Here is a 25,581-nt window from a genome sequence, read left to right on the forward strand (position 1 = left end):
TGGATCGTTACCTTGGCTCTTCTCATTACATACACTTCTCATTTTTAGAGTGGCGTGCGGCCTTACCTCAGTGTACGCTGCACTTTAAACTCCATTACCTGGAGGAAGAGAGGAAGCCGTAGACGCTCTCCCACATTTCCTGGCAGGCCGTCAGCAATGAGGTGCTGGAGTCGGTGACTAAGTGTCGGGGGTCAGCAGTGAAGACCTCTCCTCTTAAAGGGCACACATTATCTTCTTAGTTAGGTCTTGGACCGTCATTTCTGATTTGCACTTAATCAAAGATGAGTTCCAGAGAAAGCAACGTATTTGCGTACATATCTCTGTTTACGACTTTACTGCTAAAACTGATGCCGTCTTGGATCCTCTGCACATATTGGATCACAGTCCAGACTGAGGGTGTCATAAACATTAAGCTGGCTTCCTTTGTGGCATCACAATGGTCTGATTGACTATCACATGTTTAAGCAGAAACATGTGAAAGATTGGTAAAGTGATGTTTGCATGTTGGGCGACATTTAACTGAGTAGTCAAGCACGTCTTGGCACGCTTTGTATCTCGAAAGAAAGCAATTTGTTCACTCTTGCTATGAAAGTACAGAAACAGATGGACATATTTAATTTTGAATATGATAATAATAAGGACCATGTTCATGTAATCGTCAAAAACCCACAAAACTGTGACCCTCCTGCCTTAATCCCTCCTTTCCACATGTCCTCCACGTGTGAGGACACTCACAGACTGCTGCCCTTCAATTTACTTGAGGGGGGAAAGCAAAGCATCCGGCTTCTGACTGAGCGTGCATGTGTGTGTGTGTGTGTGTGTGCCGGCGAGTGCCCGCATCCCACTGTTTGAGAGACGGCTGCCCAGCTGATCGGCTCTGCAGGATGCTGCACGCTCTGTTAAACACTCGCATGGATCGAGACCTTTGCCTTCGAGCGTGGGCCACCTACATGCGCGTTCACAATGAACACACGCGGAGGCAGAGTGGAGGAAGACTGACTGGTACACTGGGGCTACGTCATGCAAAGGGCTCTGGGGGAAGCGAGGGATTAGGCAAGTTCCGGAAAAGTACCAAGCAGTTTGTCTTTTTTTTTTTTTTTTTTTTAATCAGCAGAAGCAACATGAATTCTCTGCACGTCCGTCTTGTGGAGCTCCAACCTGGAGCATTTTCAGGGCCACAGGGGCCACACTGAAAACGATTTCACTGCAAAATGGCAAAGGTTTGAATTAGGCGTGAATTAAAAACAAACCGGCAAACTGCAGGTCCTCACTTGTGCAGTGAGAACTGACCAAACCAAGTGACAAAGTGATATTATATTGAAAAGTTGAGCAATGACCCTCTTGGTATTTCTCTGTATTGTTGCGTTGCCCTGTAATTGAGACAAGACTATCATTACACACAGACACACACGGAAGCACCTGACATCACTTTGTACTCTAGCTGTCAGATGTCATGACGGTAGTACTTTTGAAGAACCTAAAATCTGTTGGGTTTTTTTTTCTGAAGTTGTGACAAACGGCCGAGGCGACTGCTGCAAGAAGCCCTTGAAAACCACACGAGAGGACTGGGAGGAAAAACCAAAATGGAGATGAGTTGCTAAAAACATTAGCGGCAGTTTCATTGGATCATCTTGGTATTTTCGCATTAAAAAAAAGAGAAAACTGAAGGTTGAAAAGAATCACTGAAAGAGGAGGAACTGGTACTAGGAGGAAGAAGATGGCAGCAGAATGTGTTTTTGTTGTGCTGTGAATATCATGCAAGGTTCGCCTTTGACATATTTCCAAAATGGACATGTGAAATAAATCCAAGGAATCCACAAGCGGTGTGTTATATCCTTGTCTGATTATCAAAAGACCCCAAAAAGAAGAAACCTAAGCAATTTCTTCTTTTTGTCGGCGCCTTGAGCTTTCTGTGCTAGCAAGGCCAAAAAAAAAAAAAAAAAAAAAAAAAAAAAAAGCCTCAGAAAGATAATTGTATGAATTTGTAATTCTCATTCTGCAGTGGGACAGATGTGTCACTTTTGGCCTGAAACTCATCTGCTCGGCGAAGCTTTGCATCAGAGAATTCATCTCATTTCATCAGTTTCACCAATTATAAGTGACCTTGTTGAATTAACAATAATGGAAGCAGATTTTGTCTCATTTCCGCCAATGTGACCCGCAGCGAAGAGTTAAAAGTGAAGCGAGGCGGCGCGAGGAATCCTCCCGGCGTCTCAACCCGATCGTCCCACTTCCATCAGGCGCCGCCGACGCATTCAGTCAGATTAAGGGAAACTGCCAGCGCCATTTTTTAGCTGGTTGCACACCTGTGCTAATTGTTCGGTGCGTGCTGACTGAAGCCGCTTTCACATCTTTTGGCAACAGCCCCGTGATTTTACATCTGAGCAGTTCATAAACCCTCCGACGGCTAAATATAGACACTCTTTCCCTCTCGGGTCATATTCCGTGCATGGGTATTGGAAGATCCCCCCCCCACACACACACACACACACACACACACAACCTCTCCCCCTCCGCTCTCTTATTTAATTAAAAGTGCACATCCCTGACTGAGCGATGGCCCCGGCAAAGAGGGGAGTTCAGATGGGCCACGAGATAGCGTGTAATTAAGGCTGCGTCGAGATAGCGGCGCACGAATCGATGGCTCCAGCGCTGGAAACAGACTGAGAGGCAGCCATTTTCATATTTCAGCCTCGGGGAGCTGGGGCGCAGGAGTTGGGGGAAAGTTCCTTCAGTGATGGATGGAGTGGGACGACGTGATCTGGCAGCCAGCAGTGTCATTGAGACGATTCATTACAGATTCCATAACTCAACAATTCCCCGCCTGCACTTCCGCAGCGGCGGCTATGCAGAGCGGCTGTCGGTCGGTCGGTCGGTCGGCCGGGGGAGGGGGGAACTGGCGGCATCTCCCTCCTCCGACATCTGTTTTCATAACGTGTCAACGGCTACTTTTAGACCTATAACTCATTCCGAGTTGAGACGCCGCGGATAACACGGTGGAGAGTCTGCCCCTCTCATCTTTATCTGCCTCGTTCTGGGGCCCGTCGGGATGGAGATCGGCACTAACAAAGCCAGCAAAGGCAACTCGCAACCTCGCGCAAATAACAATTTGCGCTCGACGGACGGCGCCGAGATAAGCGGCACGGCGGGGGCGTCCGTCTCTCCACAAAAAGGAGCCGGGGAGCGACGGATGCAAAACAGGGGACGAGAAGCCACGTCCGTCCGTCCCTCCCCGTGGCGGCGGCGTGTCCATCTGTGTTCCACTGGAGATAGAGAAGAAGACAAAAGCTGAGAGAGTTCACGCAGAGGACGGGGGGGTGGGGGTGGGGGGGCTAATCTCGTTGAGAGTAATTCAACATGGAGGCTGATCAAAGAGAAGCCGGGCGGGCTGCGTTCCGAAGGCCGAGGAGGAGCTGCGACGAGCAAGCGCGAAGGAGACGCTCCCGCTTGCCGTCAAGAAGGGGAAGAGGAGGCGACGGCTCATTGTTCGCGAAGAGAGCCAAAGATGTCCATCTGCTGCAGGAAGTTCTACCCCCCCACCCCCACCCCCTGTGGGTGCTTTCCTCAGCGTCCCACGGTGGACTTTTAGGAACATGCTTGTTGAGACGGAACAAACAAACACGCTGCGCCGCCCCTCCTGCAGGAAATAAATAAATAAATAAACGAGCAAAGCTCCGCTCTGCCGCCGTCACGACCGCTGCTCACGGAAAATCCCTCGCAAGCAGTCTCAAACTGTTTGGGACACCTGTTTGGATATTTCGTGTTTACAAGGGGGTCGTATTTGAAAAAAAAAAAAAACAGTATGGTGGCCCTGTAACGCAGGCACCATAATTATGATAGAGTATGGGATTTTTACGCAGAAAATGTGTTATTATTCAGGCATATTTATTGTTGTTATCATTTAAAAGACAGAGCTGTTGACCTTGTATTTTTTTAGGAGAATAAAATAAAGTCAAATTTTGGAGATAAAACATCCAAATGATGACAAAAAGCAAATATTCTAAAACTTAGAGTTGAAATTACAGGGGGAAATGTTGAAATTACTGGAAAAACAGTCAAAATTTGATTATGGAAAGAGATAATAAGTTTGTTAGTTAGAAAACTTGTATTAATTTAACAATAAATAAAGCTATGAATTTTATCATTAGTAAAACATTTAGCCTATAATATGCTTTCAACTTCTCACAGGGTAAACTATGCTAACCATGCAACTGAGGTTGCTATAAAGCTGCTGAACACGCTCATGGTTGCATCTGCCTAAACTAATTGCCCAATTAAGAAGGCCACTTCTGCTACCACAGTGTCCACTGCATCCATCTGATGGGGGGGCATTTGCTCAGTACAATGCAATGTGAAACAGCAACACAAATGAGGTTTTCCATCTGTGTACTCCCAGTGCGCTGGCACTCAATCAGAGTGGCAAACGTAAAAAAGGGGAAAATCAGTTGGAAAGCTGCTTCTTTGAGGAGGTCACACTTATGATTTTAACTACTACTACTTTTTTTTTTTTTTTTTTCTTGAGAATATCTGATTAGGCTTCCACGGGCTCGTGAATTAATTGTGCAAATCCTTGCACCAATCGGTGGCAGACAATGTGTGTAAAACCTCTCTGGACTCTGAGCCCAATTGTTAAACACAGCCGCGCAGACGGGGCTTTTCATCACGACAGCGAGGGGGATGGAGAGAGCGGCGGGCAGAGTAATCTCCCAGAACGAAAAGTGAATTAGATAATCTCGGCGCATAAGTGGCATGACACGAGCAGCATTAAGGTCGGTCTTATGGAAACACGGTCCGCTGCGCCGACTTAATGGCACGCTGGCTGGAGCTGGACCAGAGCAGGCGGGGAAATATGTGTCTGCTCGCCTAAAAATGATTAAAAGAAAAAAAAAAAAAGAAGTATTTTCCTCTAGCAGGCTGCGGCTCGTCCCAGACAAACAAACAGCAGCGCCAGTGCCAGTGTGTTTTCAAAAAGCTCAGCCCACAGTGATGCATGTAATGGACTAGACGGTGAAAGTACTTTGCTTGTTTTTGTTTGTTTGTATTCCAAAAAACGGTCTTGGATTTAATCACATTTCCCTCAGGAGGTCCTTTTTTAACGTCTAGATAAAAAAATAAAAAAACGATCTTGTGACAACACAGGCTAGGATATGATAGAATAAGATATTACCCTCTATCAACCATGACACTCCTTTTAATTTTACGCCTATCGACGCTGAACAAAGAACAAAAGATGACACGCTCACTCATTAATTAACTCCTTAACGATCTGCTGGCTGCGGGGCCTCATCAGGGTTCTTGTAAAAAAGGTCATTTAGTGAGGAGCCCGAGGCAAATCCAGCTTCTTCTCCTGAGCCATTTTGACCACGGACACTTGCATTTTTCTTAGTGCATGTTAACAGAAAACATAAGTCTCTCTGTTTAATAGAACAGTTTGTCACAAACATGTATTCCAGTGTTCCTGTTGGTTCCTGCCTGGTCATATAGGTTCCTTATTTATTAGGGTATATTGCTTGTTAAGACACAAGAGCAAAGCAGCCAATCACATGGCAGAAACTGAAGTGCATTTCGACATGTATATGTGGTGAAGATGGCTTGCTGAAGTCCAAAGTTCACATCAGAATTGGGAGGAAAGTGGATTTTAAGTGACGATGAGTCAAACTCTCATCTTCCTGGATTTTCGTCGACATCGCAACCATCGCCAGGGTTGACAAAGGACGGTCCCGGAAAGGTAAAACATCCAGCGAGCAGCAGCTATGGCGTTAAAAATGCCTCGTTGACACAGGCGGTGAGCAGATTAATTCGATTAACATTTGTGTTTACGCCAAACAGTACGGAACTGCAACGGTAGAGCGTCTGACTCTCTCATTCAAACTGCCGACCTGCCTCGCATCCATTTGGCTTCGAATCTGCCCCCCTCTCGGCCCCAGCAGCTCCTTCCCTTCCCGCGGCCCTCGTTCAGAAGCTACCGTTCCACTCGCGTCCTCGCGCTTCGCACCGAGTGTGTTCTGCGCTCCGAGTCGTCGCCACTCGCTCCTAATGAAGGCAACGACAGGCAGGCAGGCCGGCCGAATGGCCGGCCTGTCGTGATTGATGCCGCGGCGGCACCTCAGGACGGAGGAGAGCCTCCACCTTCCATATGGCAACCAAAGGCAGCCGCGCAGCACGGAATGAAAATCAGCCCATGAAATATTCATCCACGGCAAAAGGACGGAGCAAAGCTGGCGTGCGCAGGGCGAGAGGCGGGCGCGTTAATGACACGGAGCGTGCCGGACGTGTGGCGGTGACGTCTTCCACCACCATATTTACTGATGATTCAAAAAAAAAAAGCAACAGCCACGAATTGTGAAACTTTCACCGTTACTCCTCTAGCGAGCTCCGCCCCCACCCCCCTCCTTTTCCTTCCACCTTGTGAACTTTCTACCTGTGCCGCTCCCAGGTGAGATCCGCTTACTACAAAGCGCCTAAAAGGGCTTTGACGGTTCCCTCTTCTCAGCAAAACGTCTCTTCTTCCCACGGCGTTGAAGGCGACTCGGCGCTCGCACGCCGCCTCCTTGGAAAGACTTCTCACGTCCGCCCTCCTCCGCAGAGCGCTCCCCTCTCACTACGATCGCAACTACCCCCCCACCCCTCAACCACCACCACACTTCCCTCCTTCTTCCTGGTTTTCCTCGGAGTTCGTGAACTCGCTGAATGAGTGATTGTGAGGGGGCAGAGCCGTACGTGAGGGGAAAAGTGTTTTCATATCAAAGCTGTCAGGCGTCCTCTGTTTGCTCCATGAATCATGCATGCATCGCTTCCCGAGGCGAGTCGATGCAAATATGCAGACGTCGAAAAGCTGCCCAGCGCTGTCGTTCATGTTCGACTGAATACAAAGAGCAGATACAAGCTCAACACGAGCAACCGAACGGGGTTGAAAGTTGACTCAATGACAAATAACGTCACGTACCAAATTTAACCCGGCGAATCGATTGATCGGAGGGTTGTTTACCCAAACTTGCGGATGTGTTTTTCTGCTTTTTTGTTTTTTATAAGATGTGTTTTCACCGCAGCGTGGTTGCTGCTGCTGCATTGCGCCGTAATAATCTGGGTGTTGCTCACAGGAGAGGACAGGATTAATGGTGTAACTCACCGACCCCCTGAGCAGATACAGGACGTAATCCAACGTATCAGATCGCGAAGGCGAGAGCTGCAACCTAAAGGATAAAGCTCTCCCACTTTTTTTCCCCCGCCCCAATAGCGGCATTACCGGGCAATCTGAGACGCTTCAGCCCGCGTGACTCAGAGCATTCCCTTGATCTTTGGACTCGGAAAAGTGAGAAGGCTCACCTGGATTTGACGGAGGCGCCGCAGCTGCCTCGCGAGAAGGTCAGGCAGAGGAAGAACAACAACCGAGACAACACAAACAAACTGACAGTGAACCCACGGACCTCCGACGGCAGCGCTCGCGCTTGCCGCTTCTTCTCCGATCCTCCGCTGTTCCAACTTGTACTAAATTGTCAATGCGAGCGCAGCCGTTAAGACGAACGTGCCCCTCTGTGATCCTTCGCCGGTGTCGGCGCATCGCAAGCAACCGCGGCGTTGGACTCAGAGCTTCGGTAGAGATGTTAAGCACATCGGCGCTGATGCCACTTTACTGGGATAATGAGGCGTGAAGGAGCAAAGCACTCGTGATTATCTCCCCCGCAACTGAAAAAAACAAAAACAAAAAAAAAAAACATTTTATGCATTTATTAGGTTTAATCAAGATGCATCCAGCCTGCAGAGCCTCAGGTGTTGTGCGTTTTCTTACCACTTACCCAGACGGGGGAAAATCCCGGAGGAGGTTAGGGCGTCGGGCGTTGAACGGGTTTTTATTTTTGTCATGGTCAGGTGGTGTTTTACTGGCTGATAAGGCGCTGCCTCCTCCGCCGAGTGGTATGATAATACACTCAAATCTTCTCTGCTGGCTGATTTCCCACTTTATCGTTGCCATAATCATCCTCTATACACTCACATCATTGTGGAGATGGATTTTTTTTTTTTTTTTCCTTGGTGGGGGTGGGACGGCTGGGAGAGCGGAAGCCGCTTTTCCATTTTTGCGTTAATCAAAATCAGTAGATTTCTCTCCGGAGAGAAGGCCACTCATAGAAAAGGCCCTTTCTCCTCTCTTTTACCCCCTTCTTCTAATTTCCCTCGGCTGCTCAATACGTTGCGCACCCCCCCACTTCCCCCAACCCCGACCCCTCCCTTCTTCTCCTTCACAGGATTCCTCTTGTCTCTAAATGCCAAGGCAATAAACTGAGGGTGTGGGGGGTAGAAATCCCTCTCTATCCGCTCCTCTAACACACTCTGCGCTCAGCATTATAATAAAAAGAAAAGCTTAGACAAGTACATCCAAGAGGGCTCGCGCACGCACGCACGCATACATACACAAAATCACATGCATGGCGTATAATATATTTCCGGAGTCAGCTTGGTGTAACGCACTGCCGCACGGCTCAGCAGCCACTGTGACTATTAGAGGGATCTCCCAGGGCCCGGCGAGCCAGGCGGCTGTTCGACTTGAATAGCAACGCGGGTAAACTTCCAGACTGGGAGCCCGGAGAGAATGAGGAGGGCTGTCACGTTGATAAGAGGAGGGATGATGCAGCAAAGGGAGGGAAAAAAATAAGGAGCAGGGGAAGAAAAGCCTCTAATTGGAGGATGAGACAACGGCTGCACCTCGGCGGGCTTCGCCGTCACTTCCGCCAACAGGAAGACAAGCGCGTCCCCTCACGCGAGCGCGTAAACGCGCGACCTTGACGGTGCAGGCGCACGAGAGAACACTCCTCTTCCTCCTCCTCCTCCTCTACCTCCTCCGGAGGCGCTACAGTTGACCGCCGATGTCTATCTCGGCCTCTTCCATAAACTGATAAGGAGAGAAGCTGCCGAACGCGATGAGGGGGAAATAAAAAATAAAAAAAACCCAGCTCCGCTGACCTCATTTTGTCATTGTTTGAAAGCGCCACAGGAATACCACTGGCAGAAATAGGTTAGACACCTACTGTATGCGTGCACAGTCAATGCTTTAAGTTTTGTTCTTTTATTTAAAAAGGAACACGGAGCAGAAGGCTTTACGCAAAAAAAAAAAAACCTGCGCGCGCTGCCGCAGGTGGAGTAAACACACTGTTTACTCTCACACGCTGGTTTGTTGCTGCCGCACGAGGGTGAGTCTGTTTCAGACGCCGCGTATCTGTAGTAACCTGGATGAAAGGTTTCCTAGATGTTATCGATTTATCTTGTATAAAGAATCCCAAGAAAGGGTTTGGAAAAGGTAAAGCAAAATGAGAAAGGTGGATTGATGAGCCCAGAGTCTGTTGCATTTAGCTAAGGTTGGTTGAGAGTTTGAAACAAAACTATTTGCTAATGCTAAGCTGGATAAAAAGTATGTCATCCACCTAGAAAATGCTTGTGTGATTCTTTGGGTTTTCTATATGAAAAATCAACTCTCAAAAAATAAATGCTTCTGCAGCATTCATGCTAATCTCTTTAGCTTTAGCAAGGCTTGCAGTCACTTCCTGTATTTCTTTTTTGAAAGCCAACTTGCAGATAAAAGGAAGCCAAGTGGTGTTGACACTTAAAGAAGGATGGGAAATGCCTCCTATGGAATCTGAAGGATCTAGCTGTCTAGCAAAACCTTTGCTGCCAGGCTAATGTCATGTATCATCAGCATATAAACCAGTAAGCGTGTGTGTCAGTATTGATCGTGTGGCAGCAAAGTCAAGCAGTGGGGACGGCGATCGGGGCGGGTAATGAAGAGCGGAATCTACTGAATGAGGCCGCACGTGCAAGTCGCTGCAAGCTGTTGCTGCGCACTCAGTCTCGCGCACACGTGCTAACGCGCTCATTTATCAAGGGTACGCGAGAACTTGTCACCTACAAGTGAACAGCGACACCCTCTCTCTCAGCTTCCTAGGCCGACATGTATCACTCGCCATTTAACTTGTTCATTAAAAAAAGGAAGCGATAGCCATCTCCGCTGATAAGAAGTGAGAGTACTGTTGCGGTGAAAATGACGAGGCGTTCTGTTCCAATTTCAGAAATCCCTCATTTAGACAGAATTTATTAGCAGTAGCGTCCTGCTAATAGAATCAAGAGGTAGAAACATAAATACTTGATTCATCCAACTCTGCACTTCTTTTTCATGAAGGCTTCAGAGTGAGTATGGCACACGGCATCCTACTCACCTTCATGATATGGATTCTTTTACAATTGACACAATAGATAAAAAAATAATACGTCTTTGAGTCTCCACCTGTTGCAAAGCGTCATAATAACCAACATTGATTATTTATATTTATCTGGGCTGTTGACACATTTTTTCTCTTGTGTCTTGTGCCCAAAGAACCTAAAGTTCAAATCATGTTTAATTTTTTGTTTTATTGTGGTTATTGAGGGGTCTTTTGCTCTTCTGCCAGGTGACCTCATGAGCTACTGTTTAGCATATCAGTGGCATCGCCCGTCAAGCGAAGTCGAGTTCAACAATATGCAGCGGATGCTTTCAACAATTCAAAGTATTTGATGTTCCTGGGATGTGGTAAAAATCTTAATAAACAGCAAGCAGCAGCAGCAGCAGCAGCAGCAGGGGATTAGGGAAGAGCAATTCAAACAACGGATAATAACAAATATGTTTGGTTTAATATCCATTTCCTTGATTTCTAGTTAAATATTGTGTTATATCACTGCTTACAGTCATTGTTTTTTCTCCTTGCTTTCCTGTTCCTGCACGTACTGCTACAGCCAGAGAGGAATTCAGAGGGACGGAGGGGGACGGAGGGGGAATTTATAAATAGAAGAGTGGCTGGAAATACAACCTCCAGCAGCTTGTTCACAAGTCTGATGTAATCCTGAAACACTTTAATATTTAATTGAAGTGTCGTGAAATTAAAAGGGCTTCTGAAGGAGCGCAGGCAGAGGATGAAAGGCACCCGGCGAGAGTCGGGGGTCTGCGCGGGGCAGGAGCGCGACGCGGCGTCTCACCTTTTGTTTTGACAACAGACGCGTTGATGGAGGGTTATTAGCCTCATAAAAACAGAGGCCCCTTGACTCGCATTATCAGACGAAAAGCCTTGGCTGGCTGGGAGAGCGAGAGAGAGAAGAGCGAGCGTCAAGAGCCTTCTCAACAATTAGGAGCAGTTGTTTTTTTTTTTGTTGTTATTATGTTTTAATCTGAGTGGCTCGTGCTCTTGAATTGCGATATTGATGTGCAGTTTAGGTGGAGAGCGATGGAGAGGGAGCGCGACAGCCCTCCAGAGAAGAGCTTGGATCCATTTTGTGCCGGCGTTCCAGGCTGCATCCCCACGCGGCAGAACAGCGCCCCCCCGTGGCACCTTGTGGGTAATGCGAGTGCTCCATGACGTCAGACTAAAGCAACTTGAACAGCGTTTGAACCGTTTCTTTTTCTCTTTCAGGGGCGTCTCGCAGAGACACAGAAGCAGCAGCGCTTTTGCTTCTCTCAGCACTTTGTCCCCCTCCACTTGTGAATAATTAACCCGCGGCGTGAAAACTCCAACCCCCTCCGAACACAATCACATGCTGAGCGTGTCACACCGTGTACTGTGTTCCACTCCGGAGGAAGAGTGACGCGACAGATCCCAGGTGTGAGCCGGACTCGACACTCTTCTGGCATGCGATTAAGTCTGCCGGCGCCCGGCGCAATCATTCGAAAAGTCATCGGAACGTCCTTCACGCGTCTGGAAAGAGTTTGAGAGGGAAACGAGGGCACGCCGTGCGTCCCCGGTCGCGGAGCCGAGGAGCACGGAGGACCCAGAGCCGAGCGGGGCCTCCTCTTCACGCGAGGCGGTGACGGAGCGCTGAGAGGTCACTAATGATTCTGTCAGTCAGCGGCCGGGCTGCCGTCTCCCAGCGGTCTTCTTTACACCCTGCCGGAGCTGTCAGTCCAACCCACCGCCCTCCTGCTGCATTAGACCCGGCATACCCACACCTGCTCTGATACCATCCACAGTCTGCTATCTGCGCGGACGGTTATGATAAAAAAAAAAAAAAAAAGAGGGGGATCGTCTCAATTAAAACTGGCAGCCTACGCACCCAATCAATTTGACTCCCCGCAAATTAAAGCGTCGGTGATTGAAGGCGCGAATCGTCTCCGTGAGCCTCCAATAAAGCCAAATTAATTCAAGGGAGTTCTTAATTGCCTGACCTGGGCTTCCCCCCCCCCCCCAATCCCCTCCCCCTCCGCTTTGTTCCCGGTATTACAGTAACAGGATTGTGGAAGTATTGGCTGCAGTTTTGGCCCATCCTCCAGCGAGGAAGAGACTAGTGGGGGTTAGCATTAATTTCCAAAGCCTTATGTTGCATTTGCATAATTACCATAAATCATTGCGGGGATGTTCTGGTCGTCGGTGGAAGCGGAGTGAGGGAAGCTACTGGGAAATGGCATTTTGCTTGGAAGGGTGACAACAGGCAGCCAACCAGTGAGCGCGATAACGGACACCATTAATAAGAGGACTGAGCTCTTTAAAACGGCGCAGGGCTGTTACAGCGGTGCAGCGTTTGGAAAACGCCCGCTAGTGGGAGATCATGGTGTCAAATGCCGTAAAGGAGATTGGAGCTGCCGCATCCAAAAACGGTCACAGGGACAATGGCACTGCTTTCGCTTTGACTAAAGTCATATTATGTATCATGGAAGTAGGACATTTAAGCAAAAGCGGGCAGAGAGATTTTTCGACCAAACAACAAAACTACTGATCTAACAACATACAAGTGTAAAAAAAAGTATCAAAATACAATCTGTTATTGAACCAGAGCATTTAATGGTCATCCCTCAAGGAGCAAAGTGTTCTGAAATTTCAGCCCAAGGTCGACTATTCCCAACTTTTAGACAGCAGCTCAACCAGTTCTCAGTAAAACTGTGTATGCCACACATTGATATTGCAGCAATGATAAATATTAGTTCCAACATAAGCACTCATATGCAGTCTATTCTGTATGTGCAGCTTTAAAGGAGCAGGGGTTGCTTATCTTGTACAACGGCTGTTCGCTAGGATTTAGCGAAGCTATAGCTTATTTTTTTTTAAATAAATGATGTAAAGCATAACGTCATAGGATTCTGTGTGTGTGTGTGTCTGTGTGGTTTCCTAACAAGCAGACTTTATTCACAGCGAGAGATTGCCTTGGAATTGGGCAGGATGTGGTGATGGACGACATTTTTCTCTTTCCTGTGGTTGACGAAGGGACGGATTGTTGTGACGAAAGGTTAACGCAAAGGCAAATGCGGTTAACGCAAAGGCAAATGCGGTTAACGCAAAGGCAAATGCGGCAAGACTGATAGAAGGGCCGCGCACAAGGGAGAGCCATTCATACAGCAAGAAGGCTGAGGAGCCCAACGTAATAACCATTCAACTGGAGGGTGCGGGGGGGGTAACAATAACTGCGACCTTTCCCCGCTGCTCCCCCAGTCCGCGGCGGCGGAGAGAAGTTGTCCCGTGCGCTGAGGGGAATAAAAGAGTGCGAGGACGAGGACGACTCCGGGGCAGAGGTGCAAGCGAGGGGTTAAATGCTTAGACAGACCAGGCAGCGGGGGCCGGCCCGGTTATTCGCTTGATGCATTGCGGGATGTGGGAACTATGTCAACGCAATTCCGTGCAGGCCTGGAAATTAACCTGAAGACCTGAGTTGTCACCGCAAACCCTGCAGAGTGTCTCATAGCTTCTCAAAGGCTTTGAATGAGCCCCAAAACCTTTGACTGACCTTTTTTTTTTTTTTTTTCAATCTCAGTTGTCTACCTTAAAAAGCTCTCGCAGCAGGCAAGACCTGATGAGGCAGGTTGAGTGCTTGCGATTGGTTGAGGAACAAGTGTTAGAGGAAATGCTCGAAAGTAGAATCAAACAAGATAGAGAGACGGCTGAGACTGGCAGTAGGAGAGGGCAAAAAAATAAAATAATAATAAAGTACGCAGCGAATGAAAAGAAGCAAGACGGCATCCCAGCCGCCTCTTAACAGGTCACAAAATCTGATGCGATCTGATCGGCGGTGTCATTACCTGCAAACCGCCGAAAAGAAATCCTCAAACTCTGCGATACAACACCGCCCCCTAGTGGTCACAAGTCACTACTACATCCACCTGGTCGAGATCGGATATTCCAAGATAGAGGAATTTTATCAATATAAACAGATGGGAAGAGAAGAAAAAAGGGAAATATTAAAGGTCAATTTTTTTTTATGAGTGTTTCAGAATTTGTTTTTAGTTAATTCAATGGCAAAAAGAGACACTGAAAAAAATAGCTTGTCCTCAAACAGCGTTGATTGATGTCTGCTTGTAAAAACACATCTATCATCTGGACAGTGTGAAAATGAAGGCGGCACTGCTGTGCGCGTGTACGCGCGCACGACACAGGCGGTCGGAGGTGAGGACGGTGGGCGGCGAGAGGTCGCGCACTGTTATGAAACAATAAAAATGTAGACAGCTGATTCATTTCGGGGCGTAAAAGCCAGAGTTTTGTCGGTTTACGCTTTAATGAAAGCTATAACTCCAGCGCCACTCAGAGGTGCCGTTGCCGAGGACTTCATAAAGACAGATTTCCTGGGCCGCCCTCCTCCGAGACGGCGCCGTGGCACCGGGTCAGCGCGACCAGAGATCGTTCACGCCGAAAAACAGCTGCGCGCCGCCGGCGCCACCTGTCGCGCGCAGCTCCTGACATCGCACTCGTAAGGCTGGACAACAACAGGAGAAAACATAAAGCAACTACATGTGACGGACGTTAAAGGCCCGAAGGCTACAAATTCAATCAGCTCAGAGAGGCGCCGACTGCTTTACTGTATGTGTATAGTGTGTCTGTGTGCATGGTTGTGTTTGAGGATGGAGAGGCGTGCAGCACATGGGCACAGGAGAAACCAACCAACGATATATTCATTTAAAGGCCCCATTTTAAATGCATTTTTTTCACCCTCTTATTTGAGATTTTATTAGAAGGCTGCAGCAATATGCTACTTTTTTTTTTTAACAATGGTAAATCAAAGTTTGCCAAACATTGGAGCTTTTAAGGTCGTGAGAAACCAGCACCGAGACGAGTCTGGCAGAAAACGCAGCCAAGACAGCAGCTATTGTCTGGACGGCCGCCATGGACTGGAGGCAGCAGCTGGGCCCCCATCCCCACCGCGGCAGATGTACAGTATCAGCACATTCAGCATCTGCTTTGCATCCTCGCTGCCTGTCGACCTGAGGAACGCATGTGGAGAAAACACGCGCGCGCGCGCACGCACGCACATTCTCCAGGCAATGATCTCCCTCCATTTGTCGGACGCTCAGAGTAACTGAGCTAAGCATTTCTCTGCTGTCCCAAAGGGCCTCAAACAGATACACCAATACTCAGTGTGTTATACGTGTAAGCATTTTCTCTCTGCTCCCACCTCGCGCGACCCTGCTTTTTCCCTCCCACAAGAATCCAAATCAAACAGTCTTCTTTGGCAGGGAAAAAAAACAAAACAGCCTTTTCTCTGTAGCAATCAAGTGGACAAGCGCCGCCTAAGTGCAAACTCTCCCGGCCGTCTCTTAGATTTAACCTGCCTGTTGACTCCTGGCTCGGGGATTAGCAGCCGAGTGTACACGTGCACTTGCTATTCAGCGGGACGGCGGCGCGGAATTGTAATGACCGGCACGGACGCAGCAGAGAAAATCCCCGGGATTTAGTTTGGTCTGCTTGAATGAAGGGAGGATGTTCTGAATGAGACAGGGCCGTTATCGCCGATTTCAATTCTCAGAGCGCCGCGGCTGCATGTCGGCGTCACGCGGGACCTTCGGATGTTTGCTCTCCGCCTCGCGAGGGAGCCCTGATGATTGCGACTCTGCGGAACCAAGCGACGATGCCACCTCCTGGCCGGGGATGGGATCACTGCCAGCGCGCCAAGGGCGCCATCAAAGCAGGACGCCGTCAGTCAGCGGACGGTTTCCGTCTCAGCTCGACTCCGTGAGGAAACCCGTCAGAGGCCGGACGAGACTTACCGGGGTGCTGCCGTCGGACAGGGTCGTCATGCTGATCGACATGCTCATCTTGTCGCAGGACGAGGAGGAGAGGGAGGGCGGGGAGGGGCTCCGTTTCTCCACTTCCTGCCTCTGGAGGAAGTCGCGCCATGCCCGCTGGATGCTGCGTTTGGGAGAGGGCGCAAAAAAAAAAAAAAAAAAAACAGGACTTGGTGAAATTTGATGCGCATTCAAAATTTAGGGGGGGGGGGGGGGGGGGGGGGGGGTGAAACTGTAAGCGACACACTGAAACAGCGCACTCTGCTGGCCGGGGAGAGTATTTAACTTTGGCTGCCTGCCCAGCACAATCCCGCAGGATCAGGCGTCCACCCGAACAAGTTAACGTATTCTGATACGGGGCCACCAGGGAGCGCTGTGATAATGGAAGGGGGCTCCATGATACAACTCAGTTATTCATAAAGTTGATTTTTAAAGAATTGATGGAAGGTATAAAAACGACAAAGTGTCGCTTAAACATTTTGCGTACGACTCATTCTGTGATCTGGTGTTTCACTGATATTTGCAACTCATACGACTGAAGAAACGTTTGAGCATTTTCAATTGTAACCTCTGTTGTGGGTTTACCTATGAAACCTACGTAGAAATAGAACACCACCAGAGTTTTAAATGTATTCCATCACTTTATAATCAATGCATATACAGATCAAATGTACTGACACGGAGAATGTACTTAAAAACTGGCAAACATTTCGTTTTTATGTATATTGTAAATATATGTTTGAGTTTTTCTCTTTGGATAGAAAACACACTTACATCAACACCTTGGTCTCATCAGGAGCCACAATCATATTGATGTTGTTATCCAGGTCCGTGGTCAGGTGACTGCTGAAGTGTGAGAGAGGACACACACACACACACACACACACACACACACACACACACACACACACACACACACACAAACAAACACACACAGTCAATCATTTTTGTCATTTTGGGAGAACAGACATTCTGAACCACCTGCCCCCAAAAAAGAGGCTCATAATTTTGCTGTTTGTGTGCAGTTGTGTGTATTAAAACAACAACAACAACGACGACAAACTACCTCTGCAGCTGGAAATCTCCATCGCTGACCTGGTCGAAGCCACTCTGGCGGTCCTTCAGCTGCTCCTGCGGGAGCAGAGGAAGATGCTGAGGTGAGAAGAAAGTTTGTGCAGAAACAGGAAGATCCTTTAACAGCAGGATTGGACTTTCGCCGTGAGCAAACGAAAGATGGATCAGACCTGACCTAACCAAGACGAGTCGGGTCAGATCGTTGTGCTGATGTAGCTAGCGCCTCGGCAACGCTGCAACAGAGATTCAGCACGTGTCCCAACTGCATCAACAGGAGACGGCTCACTCCCTGAGAAAGCTCAGGACGTGATTGATGAAGTGCAGATTTATTTTTTTTGCTCAGGCCTGGCAGACGTGGCAGAGGCTGCAGCCATGAAACTTTTACTCGTGCACTAAAATGAGTGCGAGCCCCGCTCCTCCCCTCAGCTCCGTGCTCCAGCTGTAATAGTGCTGCGTAATGAGGACGGGCCTGCCTCCACATAATTGAGCAGACTAATTCAATTACTGGGAGCAACAAAGTTTAAGTGGAGCAGTTCTTTGCAATGAGCCAAGAGGGTCACATCGGGATGCCGCAGCGGCTGCAGCCGGCGCCGACTTTACCGTGTGTTTACCGAGGATCCTGCAGAACCCCGTCGTGCACATCTGACATTTTGTCCGATTTCTCCATTACTGTGTAATGAAAAGCGCAGGAAGGAATATATTGCACCTATTAGAAGGAAGGCTGGCCTCTGAAAAGAAATATATCACTTGATGCACTACCTCTGGAAGAGAAAGGCTGCACTGCAGTGCTTACTTATGTTCAATATTCATCATAAGGCTATATGTATATATATATTTATATATATATATATATATATATATATATATATATATATATATATATATATATATATATATATACATATATGTATACATAGCACCAGCACCATAAAGGGGGTCCAAAATGTATTCTTTTGAAATGTAAATGAGCACATGGGTGTGAATCTAATTGAAAGAGTGTCTGGTTGAATTTAAGCCAAAGCCCACGGTGCCGTCCAGACACACAGCAGCATCTTGTCCCGTTGAAACAAATCTACTTTGCTCTCCACTGCCGTTGAGTCCAGTTTTCACTGCGGCAGTCCGAGTTGTTTTCCCATTATTCTTCCCCAACAAGGAACAAGCAGCTCATTAGATAAAATCAAGGACTTTGACTAGTGATCAATGCTTTCTCCGGGAGGCTGTTTCTCATCTTATTCTGTCTGCTGGCAGACTAATGAAAAGAAAAAGAAAAACATAGGGGAGAGGGAATAAAACAGAATCGTGGAATCTAGATATAGATCTATCTGGGATTTTTTTTCTTCCTATGAGATGATCAGTGCCACCACTAATTAAGATGCGATGTAAACAACATGGATGAAACCCCCTCTCGATGATACTGTTAGTTTTTGAAGAATAAACGGGGACTTTGTAAATAGAAAAGATGGAAAACAGCTAATTGTGCAAAATAGTGGGGAAGACTTCAGTCACTTGCATGGAAAAATTGGCTTGAATAGAGAAAAAAGGCCTTGAGCTGATACGATGAATCACAAAATATACTTGGGTGGATCGAGGAAAAGACCGATGTTTAGTATTGTGTGTGTAACCTTCTGAATAACCTTGTTTGTAGCTCCACTTGGAAAGTTTAGAGTGCTGGGTACATGCTGTGATAAACAGCACTTTTTTTTAAAGGATAAATCAAAACGATTTATCCTTTAAAAAAAAAAAAAAAGCATTTTTCAAAAATATATATATATAGCCTTTTCAAATTGAACCTTTCTTTTTCCAGATCTGTATCTTTTTTTTTACAAGCGGAGAATCTCTGCACAACTGTTTGTCCAAAACCTGAAACTGCATGGGTTTACAGAAAATTGCATATTTATCCCTGTGTTTACAGCCTCCTGGCTAAAATGCTACGTTGCAGCGTCGCACTAAATCAAATGCTAACGAACCTTGCACGTGTTTGTAAGGGGACAATAACAAGGCCACTGTGGGGGACGACTCACTGGGTGGTAAAAACACATGGCCGGGGTCGTTGTCACAGACCATGGAGAGGATTCAGTTTGGGCAATCTACCCTCTGTGACATCACAAAGAGCAAACTGCCAGAACTGCATGTTTTGGAAATGACTTCAGGCTACAGATGAAGACAGATACGATTTCCCTTGATTATAATTCAAGGCGACTTAAAAGTAAACGCATGTCAGCGTGAGCAGGATTCAACAGCAACGGTCTCGGTCCGACTATTAGCTTCTCATGATCATTTCTTTGATTTTTTTCATTCATCCATTCACGTTAAAGTTTTATTGGGATGACGTATTTGTGCGTCAGTGTGTTGCGACAATAAAGTAACAAGCGCATCATCTTTCACTTAGAGGAAAGCCCTGACTTCAGCAGGACGTTTAGGGCCGTCTTAACACATTGATTTCGCAATCTCTGGCTTCACACATTTTGGGATTACTTCGCACACAACCAAAGTCAGATAAATGCCTTACTCTGCCCGGGAGCATCATCTTCCACCGTTCACTGTCCCAGTGGAACACCATATAATATATCTGAAGTAGGAATCCCTAAAAAAAAAAAAAAAAAAAAAAAAAAAAAAAAAAGTGCTGCTCTATAAACCAGAGGTTTGCATAATTTAGTGACACAGTCAGCAGAAAATCTATAGTCATTTTAGGGTTTGGTAGTGCCAGGCAGGCTTGTATTGATTGGTGTGTGTGTGTGTGTGTGTCTGTGTGTAAACACGTGTGTTGCAGGATTTATGGCCGAATCAGGCAGCGCAGAGAGAAAAGGATGCCGGGATGAGGAGAGCGATGCTAATGTATAGAAGACCTTGAACCTACAGTTCACTGTACAACAACAGAGGAAATAGAGCCGCTGACAGCCCAACACAGCAGGTGCACTCTGACGTTATTAACCCCCTCGGCACCGTCTCCATCTCCACTTCTCCCATCAATCTCCTGTCCGTTAACCTTCGGAGATCAACTGATCCTTCCCCTCCATGAGGAGGAACCCATTGAGAGCAGCTGAGCAATAACTGCTCAAAGGATGCGAGCCGGACGGGAAGATCAGGTCGACAGCCACACACACACACACACACACACACACACACATACACACGCTGATTGCTGATTTGTATTGTTTTCACAATTTTTACGGCCTCTTTGTTGTCATTACTTTCGCGGCTGCACCACTTGGACCAAAGCGTCACGATAATGGGCCCATCAGGGCTGACTCGAGCTGACCTGGATTTTGGACTGACAGACAGACAGACAGACAGATATCTCCAAAGGGTCCAGAACAAAATAAACCAAAACACAACAAGCAAAGAACCAAAAGCAATTTTTTTTCTCCTGTGAGGAACAGCTGACACCAGTGGGGACAGAGGAGGCAGGAGAGGCCGAGACGAGGTGGCGCTCTGGAAGATTTCATCTCACAACTGCAGGGGGGGAGGAGGGCATAAAAAGGCGGGGCCAAGACAAAGATGCAGCTCTTCTGCAGGGAGGCAGAAAGTGAACTGATTGAAAGGCAGCGAGGGACTTAAAGAGGCAGAAAATATGAAAGGCGCTTCTTCCTCGGCGGTGAGACGGAGGGATCCGAAGGTGAAAGAACAAGCCTGTGGGCTCTGGAGAAATTAAACTGGACCGGCGCCAGCACTGCCTGAGCAGAGGGGTGGGGGGGGGGAACACAGGGAAGGGAAAATGGGCTGCCTGGGAAATGGCCTTCATCTCTCCTGGTCATGGGGTGTAAATCTGCCTCGTGCACCTTCAGCGGGATCCAGACTTCCATACCAACACTCACACACATGATTTAAAAAGCTCTCCTGCACCCCTAAATGCCCCTTTAACTCAGGTCAGGGGACAGGGTGACAGACAAAGAGAGGAGACACGTGCACAAATCTGAAGAGCCAGTCTGAAACTCGCGGCTTCACTCGACTCTCAACTCCAGAGCTCCACTCACTGATTTCCTTCTTTTTTTTTTTTCAATTTCTCTGCCCTGGGTTGCCAGGTCTGCAGGTTTTCCTTGTACTTGGGCAGTGTTGCTAAAGGTTGGGCTCAGGCAGACCTACTTTGCATGCAGACTGTATGAATAAAATTCATTATAAAAGCCCATACTTTGAATTATACTATATACTCACAGCCATATTTTATCAGGGCTAGGTGAACACACACCCGGCAGTGACACACAGACACAGAAATGCTATCACACTCACAGTCGCTCACCTGTCCAAAGAATTATTTTTATGTTTCAAAGATTTTGATGGTTTACAATTTAAATGTTAGCGATGGGTGGTGTTGAAACTGGGGATTGCACAATAGCCGATGGCGCCAATGCAGCGATATTTGATTTCTGATCAAATATACCTGCATATGATTATCGGTTTGCTGTTAATCTAGCAATGCTGTGTTGGAATTTTCTAAGAATTTCCAGCATCTGTACACAGTTCTGATATTGGGCTGCTTTTAACTGCACTTTTGGCTGGTTTCGTCTCTCAAAGCTGGCGACTACACTATGTTATTTCTCCCCTGATCTTTAGAGTTGGGAGCTGACACTCTGTCAGCACTATGAAACTCTGGCCAGCTCGGTTTGGTTTCTGGCTGAACTCAATTATAGCCTGGACCACGCGGGTCTGTGATTGACGAGATAAGTCTGTTTAGTTTGAAACAGAGCAACTATAGAATTCGATTGGGAAAAAGCAGGATTAACAAAGTCAAAACGTACAATTGTGTGCAGCAGAAGAACACTGGCTTTTGCAAAGTCCAATGTAAACCAGATGGTTTCAGCTCTTTATCAACTATGTCCACAGCTCTACTTGATGTGAGGGTGTGGTGTGTTTGATGTGTCACAGCCACACTTCCAGTAAAAGTGCAGAGAAAATACAAAAATTGCAAGATGTGACCATGATAAAATGTTTCAATAGCTAACACTTCTTATACCCTTTGAGTTTATTTAATGCTTCCATCTGAAAAAGGGAATTAGTAAAGGTGAGAGATGTGGTGCGGTGAATTCGCAGGGCGACTGGAGAAATTTTTTTTTTTGCAGTTCCCGACATCCAGACCCCAGAAAACTGGCACTCCCGCAACATCAGCGAATCTCTTTTAGCAGCAGCCAGGCAATTTCATACCCAGCTTCTTCTGGGGCAGCTGACTGCTGCTGTCCTCATTATTTGATCAGCGCTAAAAGGGAAACCGATTGCTTCTGGAATCTCAAACTCACTGAAAACGTTCTCCGCCGGAGGTTTGGCAAGATGGACGAGCGAGATTTTGGAGTCGGCGTCCGAGCAACCCCGGCCAAACTCGCAGTCTTTTAACGGTTTTGCCGAGGGGAAAAAAAAGACCTCTGATGTCTAACGGTGGCTTCTTGCTGGCACAGGGGACCAGGTGACTTTCACCTTGAGACTCGCTGCTTCCCCAACCTCCGGCCAAAAAGCTGTCACAAGCTGCTCCCGCGCTCATGGCCGCTCCTTCAAAACGCCAACACGCCATCTGGCATTTACAAAGACCTCCACCACTGTTTGGATTTTGCACATAGGGGCACAACAATCAAACACACACACACACACACACACACACACACACACACACACACACACACACACACACACACACACACACACACACACACACACACACCGAACATCCCCGGGGTCTTTTGGCCTCAGCCAGCCGGCCCACATCACCTCTCAGCTCCTCATGCGCTCTGGCTGCCCGCCGTGTTTGTGTGTGGGAGTGATAGCGGCCCGAGGACAGGCGCCGTTATCTGCGGCGGTCCCTGGGAAGACGCCGCGTCTCATGGCACCTTGATCGGTTTGTGTTTATGTGTGCGTGTGTATGTGTGGCTCTTTTTATATATATATATATATACATATATATATATATATATATATATATATATATATATATATATATATATATATATATTTGAGGCCAGTGTCCATTAGGATTCAGTGTCCAGACCCAGGCAATGTCGCTCCTGAGTGACTGTGCATGGCAGTCGCTCTCTCTGTCCCTCACACAGAATCCTCTTTTCTGCTCTGGGGGGCCTCAGTTAATGACTGATGGTGTCGGGGACAGATTGGACTCGTGCTGCATACTGACACAGAGGAAACCGAGGAGGCAGTGAAGACCTCAAGACAATCACGCACGGTGTGAGACACATTAAGGGGGGTAAGCGCCTACAATAGCTTCATAAAAAAAAAAAAAATAAAAAAAAGGCCCGGAGAAACTTTTACAGAGACGCTGCGTCTCCGTGACAGTTTGAGCAGAGCGTGACAGAGAAGCCGCCTGGTGGCCGAACGTAGGGAATGGGAAGAAGATCATCAAAGTGCTCGCCACCCCCCCCTGTCTTAATGTAAAGCAAAGAGCCAATTAAAGCCAATTAAGTCAGTGGTTGGAATAATTAGTGCACAGTGCTCAAAGCAATGTAAGAGGTTACGAGCTGGAAACACATTGAGCAACGCACAGTTTAGAAATCCTCTTGAGACGCTGTGTGCTCGCTGGCGGACATTTTGTTCACATGCCACTCCAGCTCGCACCCGATTGGTCTCTGCCGTGTCTTCAAGAGGACGCCCCGGGCTCTCCGGTCATGTCTTTCAAAGGGCCAGGATGGAAATTCCACCTTCTTTGCATCCAAAGTGGATGGCATAGCAGCAAGCGCAGTCCACTGCCAGAACTCAGGGTGGAAATGTGTTTTAATGGCACAGTATTATCCTCATTCACAGTTGATTCTGCTGCTGCTGCTGCTGCTGCTACCGGCGATGCTGCCATGCATTATGGGAAAAGAGTTGCCGTGTGAGGTCAGTGGTGGCCAATGTCTATTCGTTTGTATATTTTTATTTTATCGCATAACTAAGTCACGACAAGGTAATCGAAATCGGAATTAGTATTTTGATCACTCTTTCCCAATACCCCAAAATGCAACCAAAACAGACCCATTAGACTCATTAAGTAGCCCAGAATTCAAAATAAGAGATAAGGGATTGTCATTCTCAAGAAAAATCTGGGACACGAAAGAACATGATGACATATTTGTTACACGGATCAAAAAAGCAGAGAGACAGGGAAGCGAACAAATTCTCCATCACCAGTCATTTGAAATCAGGGGAGAAATTGCATCACGCCAACAGAACTTTTGATTGCCACCGCAAAGGCGTTGGCAGCCCGGACTCGGATTAAAACCTCCCCCTGTCCTATTCGCCTGCAGCACGTTCCTGTGCAGTCAGCGCTGCTGGCCCCCCCCCCCCCCCCCGGTGGGCCGTAATCAGAAGGTGTAAAGTCGGCCGTTAACATGCCGGAACAAAAACACAGCCCCCCCCTTTTTTTTACAGCGGCACTCAATACCGCCTATCTTGCTCGGCAGCCGAGCAGGTGCTAACGACGGAGAGCAATATCTGTGCAAAGATCTGGAGGTAAATGCGAGCTATAACCGCAACTATAAAGCCTGTTTCACTGGATCAGCATTGTTGCTTAATAAGACTGTAAAAACAGACGTGGAAAAAGCCATAAAAGTACAGTGCATGCTGAGGAATACACAATCCCTGGGGCTCCCCGTCGGAAGGTGAGATAGAAGGCCGTGACTTTTATTTTGCAAATAAACAAACATCTTGCTCCTGTGTTTGAGCCCCGTCTATATTTAGGGGGCTAGTTTTTGAATTCGTTAGCGGAGGAAGCTCAGTCTAAGTTGGTTTAACTCAGTTTTCACGGCAACATTAAAGTTAACGACCCCATATTATGCAAATCCACTTTGCCAATTTTTCTACTGCAACATACATCTTTAGCCAACGAACTGAACTTCCTGCTTGGTCGACTTCTGGAAAACAAAACAAAACAAAACAAAATAACATGCTAAAAAAAATCAGCCCACTGTGATGTCACATGCAACACCCTCAGCCAGGTGTTTGTTTCGCCCTCTGGGAACCGTCAAGGTCACATTGCGTTTGTCTGCTACCGACGTTTTGTTGGGAGGTCCAACAAAACGTTATTTGTTAGCAGGAAGGGAAAAGTGACAACTGAGACAAGAAGTCTGATTGACAAGGAATGAAAAAATGATTTATGTCTTTTGTCACAGCTCTGCTTGTAATAAATCCGTTTTCTCGGTCCGAAGGAAATCGTTTGTACCAGCCGAAGCAAGTCGACAATTAAATAACGACGGAGTCATACTTCTCTTTCATATTGCTGTCAACTAAGTAACAGTGAAGTCGGTGGAACCGTTGCATAAAGGCGATGCCACATGAGAGGAAGTGCTCTTAGTGCTCTTGGTGTGACAATACATCATCAATACGCTGTATAACAGTGCGGTCTCTCCTGCGATGTGGCCTAAATTATTTACATATGCAGAAGGCACACATGCACGCACGCACGCACTGAGACTTGGTTTCGTATTAGAGCTGTGACTCTTTTTTTTTTTTTATATCGGGTTTTAATGATGACAAATAAATTGTGGAGCCGATTAATGAGTCTGAGAGAGGAGGAGAGACCTGGAGGGTTTCAAAACGGC

General features: G+C 47.3%; 1 protein-coding gene across 3 annotated transcripts in view; it reads right to left on the reverse strand.

Annotated features, from left to right (window-relative positions):
* The window catches only part of schip1 (schwannomin interacting protein 1), a 200,675-nt gene that overhangs the window by 123,706 nt on the left and 51,388 nt on the right, over positions 1–25,581 (reverse strand). For all 3 annotated transcript variants that reach the window (XM_076036228.1, XM_076036227.1, XM_076036226.1), the window contains exons 6-8: positions 17,064–17,128; positions 16,772–16,843; positions 15,980–16,121 (exon numbers count right to left, since the gene is read on the reverse strand). In XM_076036228.1, coding sequence (XP_075892343.1) covers positions 15,980–16,121; positions 16,772–16,843; positions 17,064–17,128 — 279 coding nt within the window. The remainder of the gene's footprint in view (positions 1–15,979; positions 16,122–16,771; positions 16,844–17,063; positions 17,129–25,581) is intronic.

The sequence above is a fragment of the Nelusetta ayraudi genome, unplaced genomic scaffold (assembly GCF_046127955.1).
Source record: "Nelusetta ayraudi isolate G7.1 ecotype Tasmania unplaced genomic scaffold, CSIRO-AGI_Nayr_v1 ptg000048l, whole genome shotgun sequence".
Lineage (NCBI taxonomy): Eukaryota > Metazoa > Chordata > Actinopteri > Tetraodontiformes > Monacanthidae > Nelusetta > Nelusetta ayraudi.